This window comes from Triticum urartu, chromosome 6A (assembly GCF_056163025.1).
Source record: "Triticum urartu cultivar PI428250 chromosome 6A, HENAU_Tu73, whole genome shotgun sequence".
Lineage (NCBI taxonomy): Eukaryota > Viridiplantae > Streptophyta > Magnoliopsida > Poales > Poaceae > Triticum > Triticum urartu.
In genome coordinates, this window is record NC_141878.1 from 554232242 (window position 1) to 554250633 (window position 18392).

Here is an 18392-nt window from a genome sequence, read left to right on the forward strand (position 1 = left end):
ATTTTATGTTTATCATTATTATTTGTGGTTTCATCGTTTGCACCACCAGGTTGCTGCTTCGAATGCGTGCACTATGTTCTAAAACATGGCAACTGTAGTTCATCAGACATGGTTATTAAAAGTCATCATCGTTTTTTCATTCGGCTGTTTTGCTTCTTCTTTTTCATTGCTAACTGCACCGGCTACCATGGTAGTTTTGATCATGTAGCCGTAACCTTTTTCTGCGGTTGATGCACTTTACGCTTTTTCAACTTTGTTTCCCATATATTGCACACAACACAGCATGAAGATATACGTGTTGTAGAGTCATTACAAATAACATGGCATTTTTCAGTACAGCTAACAGGGCAGATTCAGTACAAAGAACACGGCAGATTCAACATAAACAAGATGATAGACCCAGTATATTTACCATGATAGATTCGGTATAAAATATCATGGCATATTTAGTATAAAATAGCATGGCAGATTAAACACATATAACATGGCAGATCAAGCACACACAATATGGCAACTGCAGTTACCCATTCAATGCATTTTTCCTGCAACTTCTGATGCCCCTCAAGAGTCAGTCTCCCATTTCTAGAAAAAATTCACAACATCTAGGCTACAAAACAAAATGTTCCCAAGGACCATGTCACAGCGCCCCAATTTTGCTTACGGATTGCCCACCCCTTTCTTTATTTTCTTGTGTTTTGCTTGAATCTCCAATCCCGATTTGTACCTTATCTCTTTTGGACGCCCCTTTGTGATGGAACGGGGCAGGTTCCTGAACTGGGTTTGTGTGCTTGCTGTTCCAGATCCTATCTCCGAGTTTTCAGATGATGGCCCCGTGGACGAAGGCATACTTGATGTGCGGGGGAACCTGTGTAAGGCTTCCTTAGCTTTCCTCTTCTTGATCTCATCAAGCTCTCTTTTCAGGGCCTTCCTGTGTTTTTCTGTGACTCTCGCTGTCTCATCACTCTTGAACGCTTCATCAATTAGCTCAGCATAGTTCTTTGTCAGCACAACGTGCCTCACGGCTTCCATGGTTGACTCAGGTCTCTCGTCATGCACAGCCAGAACTGTGTTTGTTGTCTGCGGCGCCAACGCGTCGTCAGCGTCCCAAGTCCATCGCCGCCTTATGAAATGGCGGGGCATCCGTGTCACAACGTTCATGTCAATTACTTTTAGTATGTGATAGCACACAATGTCGTCCCGTTCAAACTTGCAGCATTGGCAGTAGTATTCTCCTTGGCCGATTGAGGCTTTCACGAAGTAGTTCCTTCCTTTGTCCGGGTCTTCAGGTTCTGAATCTGACATGCCCAAAATAGAACACACCTTGAACGTATGTTCGTCCACCTGGAAAGCCGCGAACATGCTGGCACACTTTATTTCTTCCTGGAATCTGCAAGTTTTGTGTGTTTTCTGTTAAACTATCGTGCGCTCTTTTTTTTGTAGCACCTTATGTTGTCATGGAAATAGAAATACATTTTTGTTTGAACATGGCAATTATAGTACATTGAACATGGCAAACATATCACCTTGAACATGGCAAATATAATACATAAGACATGGCAACTGTAGTACATTAGACATGGCAACTGCATAACATTTTTCAACTGGGCATCATCATTTCCACACCAACATTCCCAATGGAAGCACATTGCATAAAACATGGCAACTGCATTTTATTAAACATGGCAACTACAGTTGAGTAAACAATGGCAATTGCATTTCAGCAAACATGGCAGTTGCATTTTAGTAAACATGACAATTGCATTTCAGTAGATATGGCAACAACATAACATTTTTTTAGTTGACATTGGTATTTGCATACCAACATGCCCAATGGAAGTACAGTGCACTAAAACATGGCAACTGCATTTCATTGAACATGGAAACTGCATCCGGGTAAGCATGGCAAATAGAATTTCCATTGAACATGGCAACTGCAGCTGAGTAAGCATGGCAAACAGTATTTCATTAAACATGGCAACCACATATCATGGCAACTGCATTGCATTCTATATGGCACCTACTACATTCGTGCTTTGCGCAAATACGACCGTAACACAACTGACTTACTTGTTAAAGATCTTGTTGGTGTATATCTTGCTCATTTGCCTCTCCATCGGTAAATACGTTAGCAATTTTGGCTGCTTTAGCGCGGTGTTCGCTTCTTGCTGTAGCTCAGATCCCAGTATTTTTTGTTGCAAAGCTGTGTACTGCTTGGCAAACTGTAGCAATGAGTTGCCAGGGCTCACGTACCGCTTCAAAACAGCATTGAACCCCTCGCTGCGCTGCGTAGTCTGCAGAAACGGGAAGAAGCACTGCATGAAGTAGGCCGGCACCCAGTACATTCGCTTCTCCCACAGATTAACAAGAGTCTCGTTGTCTGGGACTTGATATGTTTCAATCATGGCCATCCAGCTCCTTTCAAACTCCTCCACCGTCAAGCTGTGGTCCACGCACAGCTCGTATGCCTTGTGCAGCTTTGGACGGTCAGCAAAGAACGGTCCTAGCGTCTCCTCAGCCTTCTTTATAATGTGCCACCTACAGTGCCTGTGCACTGCCAACGGAAAGACCTCATCTATGCCTGCATGCATGCTAAAATCCTACTCTGTTATTATGTTCATCGGAGCAAGTCCATCCATGCACTCCAAGAAGGTCTTGAACAGCCTAACATACCCATCCGTGTCTTCGTTCCGAACGAGCCCGCATCCGAACTGCAATGACTGATTGTGGTTATTTATTCCTATGAATGTAGCGCATGGCATCTTGTACATATTAGTGAGATACGTCGCGTCGAATGAAATGCAATCTCGGAAATATTTGTAGGCTCTCCTTGCAGCACCATCCACCCAATACATGCTCCTGACATGGTCCTCATCGTCCAACCTTATCCTGTAGAAGAAATCTGGATCTTCCTTCGCTTTCTCATCGAAGTAGGCCATTGTGGCCTCTATGTCAGCCAACTTGCTCTCTCTATGGTACTTTGCCTTTAGGTTTGTGACGTCAGCTGGTATGTAGGGCATGCTACTCAGAGTCCCGTTTTTGCCGTGGATGAGTGATAGTATCTAGACCATTCTTGATGGACCAACGTTACAATCATGTAGCAGCTTTATGAATTTCTTCTCGAGGGGGGTGAATCCTCTGTGGACGGTCAGAAATTTCACCAGGTCGAACTTCTTTATGAGTTTGTGGTTGTGCTCGTTAAAATATTCAGTGACCACCCACTGTGCTCCATCTACGTTTAGCTTACACCGGACAGGGCATTCGGTCTTGAGAATGATACCTCTCTTTCGTTCCGGAACTACAGGCTCAACACCTTTCCCCTTCTTGTTCCTTCATGCCTTGTCGCACCTCATCTCACCTCTGCTGTACTCGTTAGTTTTCTTAATTTTCCTATGGTATTCGGTGTTGACCGCAAACCCATGAAACTTTGCATATGTCTGGTAGATTTCCTTTGCTTCTGCGAACGATTCAAATCTCTGCCCAACGTACGGTGGCTAAGGTACCATGATCTCCGATTGCCCACCATCTTCATCCCCTTGTGCTTCGTCATTAGTTTCATCATTCACTTCAGTATCGGCGGCAGTTTCATCTACTTGAGTGTTGCCAGTGCTTGTGTTCAAAGGGGTGCCTGTCGACATTGCTGGAATGATTGCCATTTCCGACTCTTACTCAACATTGCTTGCGGCATGATTGTTGGCTAGCTGGTGGAACGCGTCATCCGTGCACTCAGAGCTCCCCGTAGTAGATGTCCCCCCGCCGCTGTTCACTGTAGTTGTAGGCCCTGTAATAGAAAAAACAGGTACGGGCGTAAGATTTTGCTTGAATAACATGTTTATTTGTAACGGATCACATCAACTTCAAGTGATTTGGCATGACATCATTCAAACAGCAAGTCGTGAGTCTGCGTGTGGACATGCATGGCAACTGTAGTTGTCCAGTCATGGCAGCTACAGTCCAACAAACATGGCAACTGCTGTTTGCCAATGCACGACAACCAGCTCCTTTTTAGTACGAAAACTTGGATTCTATATGCATGGCAGCTGCAGTCCTGCATACATGGCAAATACTGCTACCAATACATGGCAACCAGTGTATTCTAGCATCAAAACTTTGCATTCTAGGCTTGAGCTCACTAGGCAAATGCGATCAACCATTAGTGCTGCACACATGCTTCTAGCAGTTGGCAAATTTCCGAAGACAATATATGACTCATTTGCACACAACCACTTGTTAGCGTTTTATGCTTGATTTTTGTCCACCATCACTGATACAATCTTCTTTTTTCGTCACGTGCTATTTGCCACAAAAACAAATGTAGTGCTCTTTTTATGGTCCAATTTTTTCCTTACCTTGTTGTGCTGCATGTGCCCATCCTGTGTGGTCTATCACACCAAATTGACATGCTCTATCTGCAATCTGTGAAGCTTGCCATGAGACGTTTGCCGGGGTATCACCACCGTAATAACTTGTAAGCATCGTAGTAGTTGGTCAATACATGGCAACTGCAGTTTGTGCTGGCATGGCAACTGCAGTTGTCCTGGCATGGCAACTGCAGTTGTTCCTCCATGGCAACTACAGTTGTCAAGGGAGGGCAACAACAGTTGTCCAGGGATGACAACTGCAGTTATTCATTCATGGCAATAGCAGTTGTTCAGTCATGGCAACTGCAGTTTGTCAACTATGCTCCTTGTGCTAATTCACCGTCCGCAACTTCACTTTTTATGGACTCACCTGTGTATGACGTCGATGGCAGGTACATGGGTGCTGCCTGCTGCCACGTGCTGCATGAAGGCTCTGCGTTTTCCCCCGACATAACTCGTGAGTCTTTTGCCAACCTTTGCAAATTTATTTTTCATGTCCAGACCAGTATGTGTTCTTTTTCGTATGCGTTACCTTGATTAACCATATTAGCTAGTTGAAGTTGGCTGCCCGCACATTTGTCAGTGTTAGCGCCCTGCGACTGAACTTGCCACGGAGCCCCCGTGAGTGTGGTTTGGTCATAAGAACCTGCGAAAAAATGACAGTGTAGGACATAAGTAGAATGTCATCTTCATCGTCGCGGACATGGCAAATGTTCTTTTCTTTTGTTATCACGCATCATACCAATGCCTGCATACTGTTCTAGTAGTAGCAGCAACGGCCCTGCAGAAATGAGTTGACTGTACTCTGATGCATCCCAAGGGGGTGTTTCTGGTCTTCGACAACCCCAAGTATCAGCGCCATCTTCGTGATTCATTCTTTTCCGCGTCTCGTTTCTGCCAATGTGCTCTCAATCACTGCATGAACAAGAACACATCAACAATCCACAAAAAATGTATCCTTGTGCTGCTTGCATGTAGAAGTTAACACGTCAGTGTTATCACATTTTCATGCGTAGGCAACCAACAGATCATGGCTAGTAGGACATGCACATCCACTATCTTTTCTAAAATCTGGGTGCTAGCTATCCGTTTGATTCGATGGCATCAGCCTCTACAATAGGATGGCAAGCAATAAGTTGACATGGTGGCAGTTGACGACAATGATAGGTGGCAACTAACGTTAGACACCAGTGGCAATTAATTTTCACACCCCCCATTATTCCAAATTTCTCAATTTTCTCTCCCTTTTTATGGATTCCTACACATCCATTCATTTTACCAACTACGTGCATCAATCTACTGAGAACTTACGGTTATCTCTAGCGTAGTACATGGCAGATCTAGTGTATCCTGCTTGGCAACTGTGAAGACACACACCCTATGTAGTGTTTTACCCCTGTAGGATGGATCTAGTTGCCACCTTCGTCGGTAATTTTGCAATTTTCCGCCTAGAAGAAGGATGAGAAGCAGTAGGGAGGTCGGGAGATTCATCTGCTTTTAGCTGGTCGTATTTGGAGGGCGTTGTTGGAGTGGGGGTGGGGGGTGGGGGAGATAAGGGGTGTGGTTTGCGGTGGGAAGACCCTACGGATCTGCTCTGGTTGCCATGGCAACCAGAGAAGGCCGGCGATGGAGGTAGGGGTTCGGGAGGTGGGAGAAGATGGCGGCAGTCGGGATTGGGGATCGATCAGAGGCCGGGACGGCTGGGTCGTGCGGGCTGCTGGGTCCTCTGGCCCGGACGTGCGGGCGGGGTTGCCACACATCGACGTGCGGGCCGTGCCTTTGCGCGCCCGAACGCGGTCGTACGGGCTGGTTCCTGTCCATGCCACACGAGGCGTGTGACACAACTACCCGATACACCACACGTGTGGCAGTTATCGGCGTGTATATATATATATATATATATATATATATATATATATATATATAGTGTTACTATTCATCATCCAGGATGCAGAATAAGTTATTCTTCACCCGAGGTAATCTTACGATCGCTTTCTAAATAAATTATGTTTAGAATATAAATAGTTACATGCAGATTGATTCAATATGTAAAATTTAGTTTTAAAAAAATAAAAATATAGTTATAAGACCAGAAAAATCACATTTTATGTATGTTTTACACTATGTTTTTACATTTATAATTTTACGTAACATAAAATATTTTTTATGGCGAATACATATTTTCTTACGTTCTCTTTTTATGTATGAAATAAGACAAAATTTACGAAACATAAAAATACGGTGCATTGATGTCAAAATAGAGAGGGGTGAAGAATAACTATTCCTCAACCAGGGTGACGAATAGCGTGAGTTACTATTCATCACCCTATATATATATATGGGGTACTGAATTATGATATTTACTTGGTCTAGAATTTCTCTTGTCATAGATGAAGTAAATTAATCCGAGTCATGACAATCAGGGGCTTGTTTGAAAAAATTCTTTCTTCGTGTGGTTTTGATTATTTTATTTTTCTATCTGTTCCACATGACCCGAAGCGATTTGCTCACATGATGCCAGGTGACATGCTCCTTCGCAGCTAGCTAGGGTAGGTATGATTACGTTGACCTTCGTTTTGACACATCAGATTTCTACATTATGGTTGTTCTTTTTAAAACAACAAACCCTCTTGTCGATTTGAACTGAAGAAACCACCTTGGTTTCTTATGGCCGTCTCTACCAACAATTCTGAATTCCTGAGTCTAGGCACTTGTTGGGATTTGGCCCAAGCTAGCCGCGCCAAATAATTGGTTAGCCAAAATTTTGGTGAAGATTTTGCTAGTCCATGATTTTGTTAACATTGGCCAGAAAAATGAATTAGAGTGGTCAAAACAGCATTGACATGCCAAAAAAATTTGGCCATGTTCCAAACAAAGAATGTGTTTTTGGTCATGACCAAAATATTGGTTAGGTAGCTTAGGGCCACAATCCAAACACACCCTAGATGCCCGATAAACCGACCGAGACAGCTGATGTGAAGAAGCTTGCGACTGCTATGGGGCTTGGAGCATTGACTGCCTAGGCAGTGGATTACATGCTTGCCATCGGAGCTTGCACCTCCATCTTGGACTAGGTGCTCAGCGGTGCAGAATGATCCTGTTTGTAAGTGCACATGCACTGATTTGGTTTTGCACACTATGATAGCAACAGCGTGCACATCTCTGCTTTGATCCACCCGCGTCTGCATGCTGCAGCTCTATAGGCAAACAATGTCGTGATAGTGTGGTTGTTATGTTTTTCCTTCTACCGGACTGTGATTGTTATGTTTCTATACGGCATCCCGAGTAGTGTAATTGTTATGTGTTATTGTAAAATTTCTTCTTTCGGAAAGCCTGTGTACTAATCCCAGCAACCGTCTGCACACGCGCATAGCAGTTACCGTGAGTCTATGTCTAGAAAGGCTTGTCACAAATTAACATGAGCACACCAAGCTTATCACATATTAACGTGTAACACACCAAATTAAATCCCCTACAGTTGAGAATATCACTGAATTGATCAAGATTAAAAAAATGACATTGACTGACTAGCTTATTAGAGAATGGGATTTGCCGCTCCTTAGAAACCATACCATTAGATTATTTGCTGCTTATTAATTTGGTGCTTAACAAAATAGTCATCTTTTCGCAAAAAAAAGAGTCATCTTACTGGTGTGTTCACATGAACATGAAAGAAAATTAGAGAATAGGATTGATTTGCTAAGCACATATCTTTACTTATTGATTCGAATATTCATTGCTAATATTTTACAGAATAAAGAACCGGACATCGAACCGGTGGTTTGACCAATAAAAACCTGAAAATACAGCCTCACTGGTTCGATCATTGGTCTAGTTTTTAAAATTATGGTCCACAAGAAAGCAACCACGCAGCCACAAAACACACATACGTGTTTAAACCCACACATTTCGCCTCAAAAATCACCAAGTAGCTCAAAAATTCAAAAATTCGGGAAAAATAAACCCTAAAGGAAATAGGGTCTTCAGTATACTTATATGTTAGGAAATGAACCCAAAAAAACTCAGCTGGCCCAAACGGTCACACAACCAGTGCTAGCAAATAGAGTAATTTAGAGCACGCTCGAACAACTTGAGGTACAAAGGAAAGCCGTAAAATATACAACTCAAATTACCAATGCTACATGTTTTGGACATGGTTCAATGGTATTACACAAGGAGAAAGAATCAATGAGAGTATGAGGCCCAGGCACTACTTTATGAGGTCATGGCACGGAGCTGTCCAAGTTGTAATAAGCAGATTTCGTTCTTCCATTTGGGAGATGGTAGGCCTCTATTTCCCCATCATGAGCTCTCTCTTTGAGATCGAAGCTCAAGTATATGGTGTCGCCACATATGGAGGGGAAATTGTCCGCCGAAACCGAAAGAGAGCAATACATGCCCATGAACAATGCTCGGCCGCCCAAGCTCTTGACCGGAAATAGAGTTCCGGTGTCCAAATCCACCTTATAAACGTCGTACATCCTCCTCCTTGTTCTATTTCTGAGGTACCGGATCTTGCGGTGCACCAGCATCAGCTCCCCGTTGTTGTTCACCAGGTGCGCACTATCCATCCTCATCGCCGAGATTGGCTTTCGCAATCTGGCAGCCACCTCCATGTGTGGCGGCTGATCTTCACTGGTCTCTAGCAGCATGACGCCATTTTCTGTGGTGCAATAGAAGCGGCCTGCAAACATCAACGGTGCTGCGTGTACCGAAGTCTTGCACTGGACCATTTTCCAGCGCTCGTAGCCAGGCTTGGCGATGCCTACAATGCATAGTGAGTCGAAATAGAGCACGACCGAGGAATCATCTTTGGCGATGCCGGAGCCCTAGGATTCAGGAGGACCTTCACGGCTGGAAAGGAGGCCGGAGTGCTCCTATGGAGGCAGCAGCGTGGTTAATGGCGGGAGATCCATGAGCTGCTGGCGCGTCGACGGTTTGAGTAGGCGGACGTGGGTGCGCCTGTGGATCAAGATGATGAGACCCTCGGGGGTGAGCCCGAGCACGTCGTGGTCACGGAGCTCCAAGAGTTCCATTTTTATGCACTCGCCGGTGGAGACGTTGAGGAAGCGGCGGGCGTAGGGAGAGGCGAGTTTCTCCCGGAGCATGACCCACCGCGTAGGGTGGAACCGGCGGTCCAGAGCGCCGTGCCCGTGCGGGTCCGTGCAACACTGACGCCGCAGCCCGCACACGGCATGTAACCGGATGTAGTCGGCCACGTCGTTGGCGAGGACGCGCTCGGTGATGAGCCCCGCCGGACCTTCCCCAAGATTCGTCCAGTCCCTGCTGCAACTGCAAGAGGGGTTGTACGTGCGCTCATGTTTGCGATTAAATGAGACTCGTCCTATGGGCGGCGATGGAACAGGCATTCAGATGACCCGGCGAGGGAAATTTCCGAGAGGAGGACGACGAAGAGGGGCGTAGTTGTTGATGGCCGATGGTTCCCGCCGATCGCCGCCGCCTGGGCAGCCGCCTCTCGCTCCGCCATCCGAGTGCGCGCCCTCGAAGAAGGGAGTGGGAACTCAATTCGCTCTGGGCCTCATAGTTGCAAAGGTGTCGCATTTTTATTTGTACTACTCCAATCCACGAGGGAGTCGAGCTTCGTGTACGTCGCTCATGTTGAGGAATCGCACGAGGGAGACCTCGTGGGCTGTTGGACCAGTTTGAGTGCGGTTACTTCCCCGATTTTCTTTCCTTATTAGTGTTTTTCTATAAAGCTATGGTATGCAATTTGCGTATTCTCGAAAAAATATTCTTCCTTGCAATTTGCTTCTTCTATAAAGCTATGGTGTGCAATTTGCATACTCTCAAAAAAATTCTTCCTTGCAATTCTCTTATTCTATAAAGTTGTGGTATGCAATTTGCGTACTCTCAAAAAAAATTAATTAGAGTTTTTCTTTTTTTTCAATTGTTCAGTCGGTTCATCAAGAAACTTAAAAAGCTTGTAACTTGCAAAACTAAACAATTTTCATGAAAATTTAAAAAAAATGCTCGAGAATTTAATAAACTTCTTGAGAATTCAAAAGATGTTCATGAATTTCAAAAGGTATTTTAAAATGTTCATGAATATGGAAAATCTTGTCAGATTTTTAAAAAATGTTCATAAATTTAACTGAAACATCAGGAACATCGGACATGGATACAAGTGGGGAACACGATTTATTTTTCCAAACATGATATGTCATCATCACACACACGTTCTCGTTAGGGTGTAAGATTGGGGTAGGGGCAGGGGCGGCGCCAGGGGTCTTCTTGGGTATTCGGTTGAATACCCAAGATTTTGACAAACCATTGAAATTTTATATAAAACAAGCGATTTTTTTTTTTGCAAAACAGTGATGATTTGGGCAAAATGAATACCCTCCTCCAAAATGAATATCCACCCTTTAGAACCTGGCGCCGCCACTGGGTAGGGGGACTTAAAGGCCGAACCTGAACTAGTGAATTTTGTCGTCAGTCATCACCACCAACGGGTTCCCGCTAGGCATACCCGCAACGGCGGGCTAGCTACACCTGAACATCGTACAACCAGAAGTGAGCATCCGGGTTATACGCCGACCAAAGCACCGGGGCGAACAACTTGGCCGCATGGGTGAAGCAGGAGGAACGGAGGAATCAGTGACAAGGGACAATGATCGCGCTAGGGTCCATGTTGTCCTAAAAATCATGTTGTACACAAGTGTGATTAAAAGAAAGTTGTACAAAACAGTATAATCTCCGGATAGGGCCGTCTCCTCCTTTGATATAGGCATAGCGTCAACATAGTGTCGGTCTTATAGAGCCTTACTAATGCCTATCTATCGTTTTGTTATATTTTTAGTCGGACTCATTACCTTTGGTTGTGCATATCCTGGATATGTAGAGGCCAAATATTACTTATGATGTGTTGTATCCGCTTGATGCTACATATTGAGTTAATAAAACGGCCTTTATCCAAAAAAAAAGTTATACATAACTGCACATGTATATATGAGCAGGACACGTGCTACCTGCCTAGCGTCCCACGTTAATAAGGAAAATCTTCCATCCTGATTCGCTTGCATCACCGTAGCTAGCGTATCTCATGTAGATTCTTGAGTCTCCTTTTATATTTGTATCAGTTTTGTTAAAGTACATTTAAATATGCTATAAGTATTACACATCTAAGTATATAGATAGATGTAAGATATACAACAATAAATCAAGGAAAGCGATCAAAAACATCCGGATGATTTAATCACAACGCAAGCCGCCTCCGACGCTTGACACGTGTCCCTGTGCGATGAACCACCACCGCTTGGCTCTTCACGGGAGAGAACCTTGTCCGGTCGTTTTCCTGAGCGCTGCCTTATCCTCATCTCTCTCTCTCTCTCTCAACGAACTCCAGCACAACTTTCTCTTCCTCTTCCTCTGGATTCACTTTTCCCCATCAACCAACCACAAGGTCGCGCACGACGGCGACCCCTCCGACCACCGCGTGCATCAGTGCCGCTGCTGCTGCAAGGTCCGCCGTCGCCACCCGCGTGCTGCGTCGCAGCATCTCCGTCGTTGCCGTGCTGCATAGCGGCATCCCCGTCGCCGCCGTGCTGCGTCACAACATCCGCGGTCGCCGTCGTGCTTCGTCGCAGCACCTCATCGCGGTCGCGCGCGCTGCAGTGAAGCTTCGCCGGTGGCCATCGGGTGCTGCAGTGAAGCTTCCACGGGGCAGCCGGTGCGGCGGTGGAGCATCGTCGCGTGGTGGTACTGCTGCAGTGAAGCTTCGCCGCGTCGGGGTGCTGCGGTGGAGCACCGCCGCGCCGGTGTTGGTGCTGCAGCGAAACATCGTCGGGGTTGCAATGAAGTGTCACGGGGATCGTTGAAGCGCCGCCGGGGTTCCGATGAAGCGTCGTCGGAGCTGCAGTGAAGCGCAGTGGGGGTCGTCGGAGCTCCGGCAGAGGTTCCAGTGAAGCGCCGCCGGGCCCCGTCGGTGCTGCCATGGGAGCTACTGCCATGAAAGCTGCTGCGTTGTGCTGCCATGGGAAGCTGCCTGATCTTACGGCTGCAGAGCGTCTAATCAAACGGCTAAGGAGGCGGTTTAATTTTGGATTAAAACATCCGGATGATTTGTAGCAGCCGCCACATCAATCAAACAGAAACGCAGCTCTATCGAAGCTTCCATCTATCGTCCGGCCGGACGCTCAGCATCCCACGCCAAGAAGAAACATGTCGCCGTGCAGTGCTCGGCATCCACGCAGCCGCCAGAGGGACCGGGCGAACCTGGACACCGGACCGACTGGGCTGGTCGCCGAGCACGTCCTGCGCAACGACCTCGTCGACCTTAGCCGCTTACGCGCGGTGTGTAGGGCGTGGCGCGCGTGCTCTAGCCACCTGCGCCCGCAAGGCGTTCTGGACCGGCGGTTCCATCCTCGGTGCTAGATCATGCTCCCGGAAGCATACAACAATGTTCATGACCAGCGACGATTCCTGAACGTCTTCACCGGCGAGTCCATCTACCAGGGGCTCCCGGATCTAGATCGCCGGCGCCGCTGCTATGCCATTGGGACAACGTCAGAGGGCCACGTTCTACAACTAGGCACCCATGTTGGCCAGCTCGTTAACCTACTGACGGGACAGGTCGCCGGACTTCCAAGTGCAGCCACGCTACTGGACAGCTGGGAGAGCCTGCGTAATCTTGCGCGGTGCGGGTCTCGCCCACGATGACACGGTTGTGCTTCATTTTTGCTCGTTTCGCCTAGCCGTCGCCAAGCCCGGCGACGAGCGGTGGACCCATATCAAATCCTGCCATATTATGTCAGTCTTGTTGGCGCCGCCTCCTCGCAGCGCCGCTTCTTCTTCTATCTCGAGCTGCCTCTCACAACTCTCTCTTCTGACTTCTCTCAAAAACACTCTCATGAACACAAAGACCCAAAGAGAGAACACACACACGCATAGACCAAGGAAGAACACATAGCTTTGCCTAGTCAATCTCCCTTCGCTACCACGAATGCTACATCTTTGCACTGGCCCTCTCCCTTTTCATTACTGAAAGCAATGTTTATATACACAGGAGGTTGGCCTTCACGCACAACCCGGCAAGGCCACCAAGGGCATGTACAATGTTTGATAAGGTAGTCTTATCTTAAGTTTTGCATGTAAATTAGAGATGACAAAAAAAACATGTCTACAATGAGTCATCTTTTAGCCTTATCTTCAATGATTAGATGTTCCTAAAAACATGATGAGACATATTGTGTTAAGATATCATCTTTTATCTTCTCTTAAATAAAAGAAGACAAGCTTTCTCTTATGATTTCTTTTTTCTCCACCTCATCATTTATCCTACATGACACTATTAAGATAGAACCATTGTACATGCCCTAAGTCACGTACAGATTAACCGGCTACTAACTAATCCATGCACTACACACTTACTAGCTACATGCATCACATCTGCCACTCATGCAGCATCTCCTAAACGGACGCACGGGCCTGGCCATGACGATAGCTAACAACTCATGCATCTAACAAACTAACAAACTCGCTTATTCTCCTCTAGCTGATTTTGTCCCTCCGTTCCAGCCGTCAAGCGCCTTGCCGTTTCACACGGCTGCTGCATCGCACAGCACCACTGTTGCACGTTGCCATCGGCATCTCACCAAGCTCGCCGCATCGCACGGCAGCCCGGCATCTCGCCTCCTCCGCATATTGAGCTGAAGCTTCACGGGACGAACATCAACCTACACTAAACTACATCCTAAACGAAAATACAATGCAGATACATAATCAAGATTAATCCTAACAAGTCTTGCCGTTCGCAGGCCGTATTTACTGCGCCACGTCATGCAACATCTCGTTGGTAGAAACTCAAACTACTGTTGTGAATCAGCCACCACAGCTTGTGGTGGTCGCCGACCATGAACTACACAAGGGGTACTCATCGTTCAGCGATTTCAAACACGAGTTGTGCAGTGGGCGAAGCTGGATGTTCCTAGCGGAGAATAATGGAGAGCTGATTCTTTGTCACCGTGATGTCTTTGGACCCCGAATTCATGGGAACTACAGTGTGAGTGTGTATCAAGTGAACCAGGACACAAAGAACACGGTACCCTTGCGTGGGCTCGATGGAAATGCCTTGTTTCTCAGCAAGAGACGTTCGCTTCTTGTGTCTACCAGGGTGTCCCCCTCCATCAACGCTGACACCGCGTACATCTGCTCATCAATTCCCAAGGATGATGATGTTGTTTATGCATTTGATCTCTTGGGCGGTGGACGCGTTGGGCCCAAGTTCTCGTCAAGGATGAGTTGCTTACCACATGTGCCCAAGATCAAGAAGGATGATGTGGCAAATTATTTGTCATGCTATGTCTCAAATTATTATGTTGAGTTTGTCTTGTAATCCAGGCAGGGGATCTCCAAGGCGAACTCCTAGCGTGATGCCAGGTGAAATGCTTTTGTGAAGACTTCTCGCAAAAAAAAAATGCTTTTGTGAAGACCACATAGGTCATTGCACCCACTTTCAAAAGTTTAAAAGGGTAAGTCAATTCAATATATTTTTAGTATTATTCATAGTCGACTGTGTTGCATTAGCAGCTTCTCGGAGCTTGTAAAATAATGTTTGTACACATATGCTCTTTAGTTCTTTCTTTCTTTTTGGCACTCGATGTTGTCTCATTCAATGCAATGGAAGGTAGGCTTTTGCAATGTGGCTCCAAAAAATATAGTACCATGCGTAGGCTTTTGCAATGCGGTATGCCCTCCAGGCCAAAGGCCACCCAAACAAGCCATAAGAAGCATGGGCGGATTACCGCCCAGGTCATGCAAAAAGGCAGGAGATAGTCCCGCTGCTTGATTGGAGCAGTACTCCACAAATATGACGCCCGTGCATGAAAGAAATAAAATTTTCATGCCAGTCCTCCCGCTCCCCTCCGCCGAGCAAAGTGAATTGATTCCCCATCCAATCCTTCGGCGGCGCATGCTCGGATGGCGGAGCGATGGACGGCTGCCTCTAGGAGGAGGCCCAGTCGGCACCGATCAGGAGCAACCCTCGACCATCAACAACTACGCCCCTCCTCTTCATCCTCCTCGCCGACTCGTCAAAGGATGATATTTAAAAATTTATGAATAGGTTTTCTAAATTTTTATACATTTTTTAAAATCACATAGACATATTTTAAGATTTGAGAATGTTTTAAAAATGTTGAACATACTTCATAGTTCATGAACATTTTTAAAACTTTGTGACATTTTTTAGAATTCCCTGTTTTAAAATAATCATAGAACATTCTGAAATTGTAATTTTTTAAAACAATAATATTTTTTATGTTTGTGAGTTGTGAAATCTTTTGTTCTTTTTGGAAAAACATCATCCCTAGAAAAGAAAAAGAATTCGAACACATTTTTAAGAATTAATAACAGATAAGAAACAATGATGAGTTCAGTAAGGAGAAAAAAAAATCAAAAGTCAAATTCCGAGACATACTTCTACTCCATTCTAGATAAGTTGGTCCTTAAGACAAATGGATTTGACTTCTTCAACATACTGCTACTCAATTCTAGATAAGTCGGTCCTTAAGTCATATGCTGTTGTATATCATTATGTCGGAGCGCACTTTCAGTGCACGGCGGCATTGGCGCACTTTATCCACGCCGTGCACTGCATGCATCGTGATGGGAGGAACAAGCGACATGCTGTAATATAGGAACAATACGTGGAGCATATACTACATGCACGTGGTACTAAATACTCATGTTACGGTCCAGTATAGTGTGTCCGGTGCCCCGTTTGCGCTATCACTTGTACCAAGCATGATGGCATCCTATGCGAAACTCGGCTCAAGTCCGCTTTGCATGAGGTAGATGATATGGCCCAATAAGTGCCTGGCCAACATTTTACGTGCGTGGTGTTTTAGCCAGGACCCACACATTTCGCACCACTCAATATAGCCAGCCCGAGTGTGGCACATAAAAGCAAAAACATAAACCGGAAGCTCTCGGGGTTTTGGCTGGATCTATTGCATTCTCGACAGAAATATGAAGGTCGTCGACATGGAGGGGCAGCTAAGGTAGAAAGTTTGAAGCTCTGTTCTTGCAATATGAAGTTCTTCTAATTGAGCATGATTTCTTTTTTACCATCTTAGATCAATAGCTAGCTTGATTCCTGACTGCTCCGACGCGTCGCAAAGAGTTTGAGATGTCTTGCGTGCGCCATCAAATTGTTCATCAGGATCATCTAGGGCTTGCCACCGTGTGCTGGTGCATGCATGTGATACGGGGTGTGTGGTGGTCGTGCTATATGCAAAATGTGAGCATGGAGTTAAGAAAAATGGCTGGGGCCGTTCAAGCTGGCCGGCTAGTAAGTGTGCATGCATGCATGCAGCTCATGAGGCAGGAGATGCATGCATCCTATTTCGGGCTGAGTAATAGTGTGTCGGGGGAGGCGGGGAGGATTGGGCTGCACACTGTATGTGTGTATCTGGTGTGGCCCATATAGGTCCGAAGATGGGCCGATGACGGCCGTGACGACAACGCCATAAATATGCTACCACCAGTGCGTTCGAGTGAGGAGACGCGTGTCCATAAACAGTTCCAAAAAATCCTCCTCTTGTGCAAAAGCTTAAAAACCCTAGATCGTGAGCATGTCGAACTCCTCATACACAAGATTAACGGTTGGTTCAGCTCGCCGGTGGAGCCATGCTCCGGTGCTGTACCGCCAAACTCCTTTGGCTTATGAGTCGGCCAAGTACTGCTTGTGCGCTCCGAGGGCGAAAGCGCCGATGTGGATCTCATGGAGCGACAACAACCCAGGGAGAAGATACCTTGCCTGCCCGAGGGGGAGGGTGAGTTCATAAGCTCGAACATTTTTATGCCATGCAAAATATATTCATAAGTTTTGGTTGTTCGTATATGCTGCTCGGGAAGTCTTTCTGGTGTGGGTTTTTTCAGTGGGTGGATGATGAAACGAGCCCGTTTCTCACTCAGTTGCTGCTTGATCTGAGGAATGTTGTGTGGGCTCTAGAAGCACACAACAGAATCCTTGATTGCAACGTGCATGGCTGGCGCAGCCCCAACCTGGAGCATATTGAAGCAACTGCATCGACTTGGGTTCAACCGACAGATCTACTTACTCTTGAAGAGAATCAAGATGAGAGCATGCGCATGTCAATTGCAAGGCTGCAGAACAAGCATCATCTGCTAGTATTCACACTGGTGGCTTGCCTAGTGATCGGGGCAAGCGTCTTCATCCATCTGGGGCACTGAAGGAGATGTCTATGTTTCAATGTGTTTGCAGTCATGGTCGTGTATTTAGGGAACCTTTATGAATTGTTATGTCTCGTGTTATGGTTTGTAGTGTGCTAGAATTTGTTTATGCATTAATTAATATTTTGTACCAAATGTAACCGTGTGAACAAAATTTGAATTTCATGTATGTTGTGTGTCAAAAATTTTGTTTTCAACAACATGTATGGGCTAAACGAACACAAATCCATGTCCAGCTAGCATATATTATAACGCCCCAACATAAATTATTCAAGGTACATTGCAAAGGATGTTTGTGCAAACCAAGCTCCTGATAAAAAATCCTAATGAGCCAACTAGGGTACATTTCTCATTTGGTTACTAAAAATTGCTACCAAACTACAAATTGTTTATAGATGATCTGATGTGCTGCATTGCCATGTCTGGTACGTCTGATTTGTTGTCCTCAAGCTTCATAACATCTTGTAGGATGGACCGGCGAAAAGAACATATGTTTTCCTAGCAGAAAAATAAGACAGGGCTGATCAGTGTGTTTCTTGAAAAATGTTGAAGAGTTGTTTTCATACATATGTTCTCCTGGCAGAAATATTAAGACTGGAATGATTAGTGTGTTTTTTGAAAATTGTTGAAGAGTAGTTTTTACACACAAACCTTCGTGGTCGAGATCCGTAGTGACTCGTCGTCGTAGTGCCTTGCCATGAACAACGAATAGATTCCGGACTGCTCACTGGTAACGATGCCATGGTGATTCATATATGTTAACGGTTCCTGACATGAATATATAGTTGATGATAAACATTATCTTACGTAAGCACACAA

At 45.7% G+C, this 18392-nt stretch overlaps 1 protein-coding gene and 1 pseudogene across 1 annotated transcript; both read right to left on the reverse strand.

The window, feature by feature from the left end:
• Nucleotides 1-657: 657 nt before the first annotated feature.
• Nucleotides 658-2936, reverse strand: LOC147966266 (protein FAR1-RELATED SEQUENCE 5-like). Its single transcript, XM_087530770.1, has 3 exons — nucleotides 2671-2936; nucleotides 2068-2535; nucleotides 658-1387 (listed from the first exon to the last, which is right to left on the reverse strand). The coding sequence occupies exons 1-3, from the start codon at nucleotides 2934-2936 to the stop codon at nucleotides 658-660; spliced, it is 1464 nt and encodes a 487-aa protein (XP_087386896.1).
• A 5564-nt stretch (nucleotides 2937-8500) lies between these two features.
• LOC147966267 (uncharacterized) lies at nucleotides 8501-9911 on the reverse strand (annotated as a pseudogene).
• Between the last annotated feature and the right edge of the window lie 8481 nt (nucleotides 9912-18392).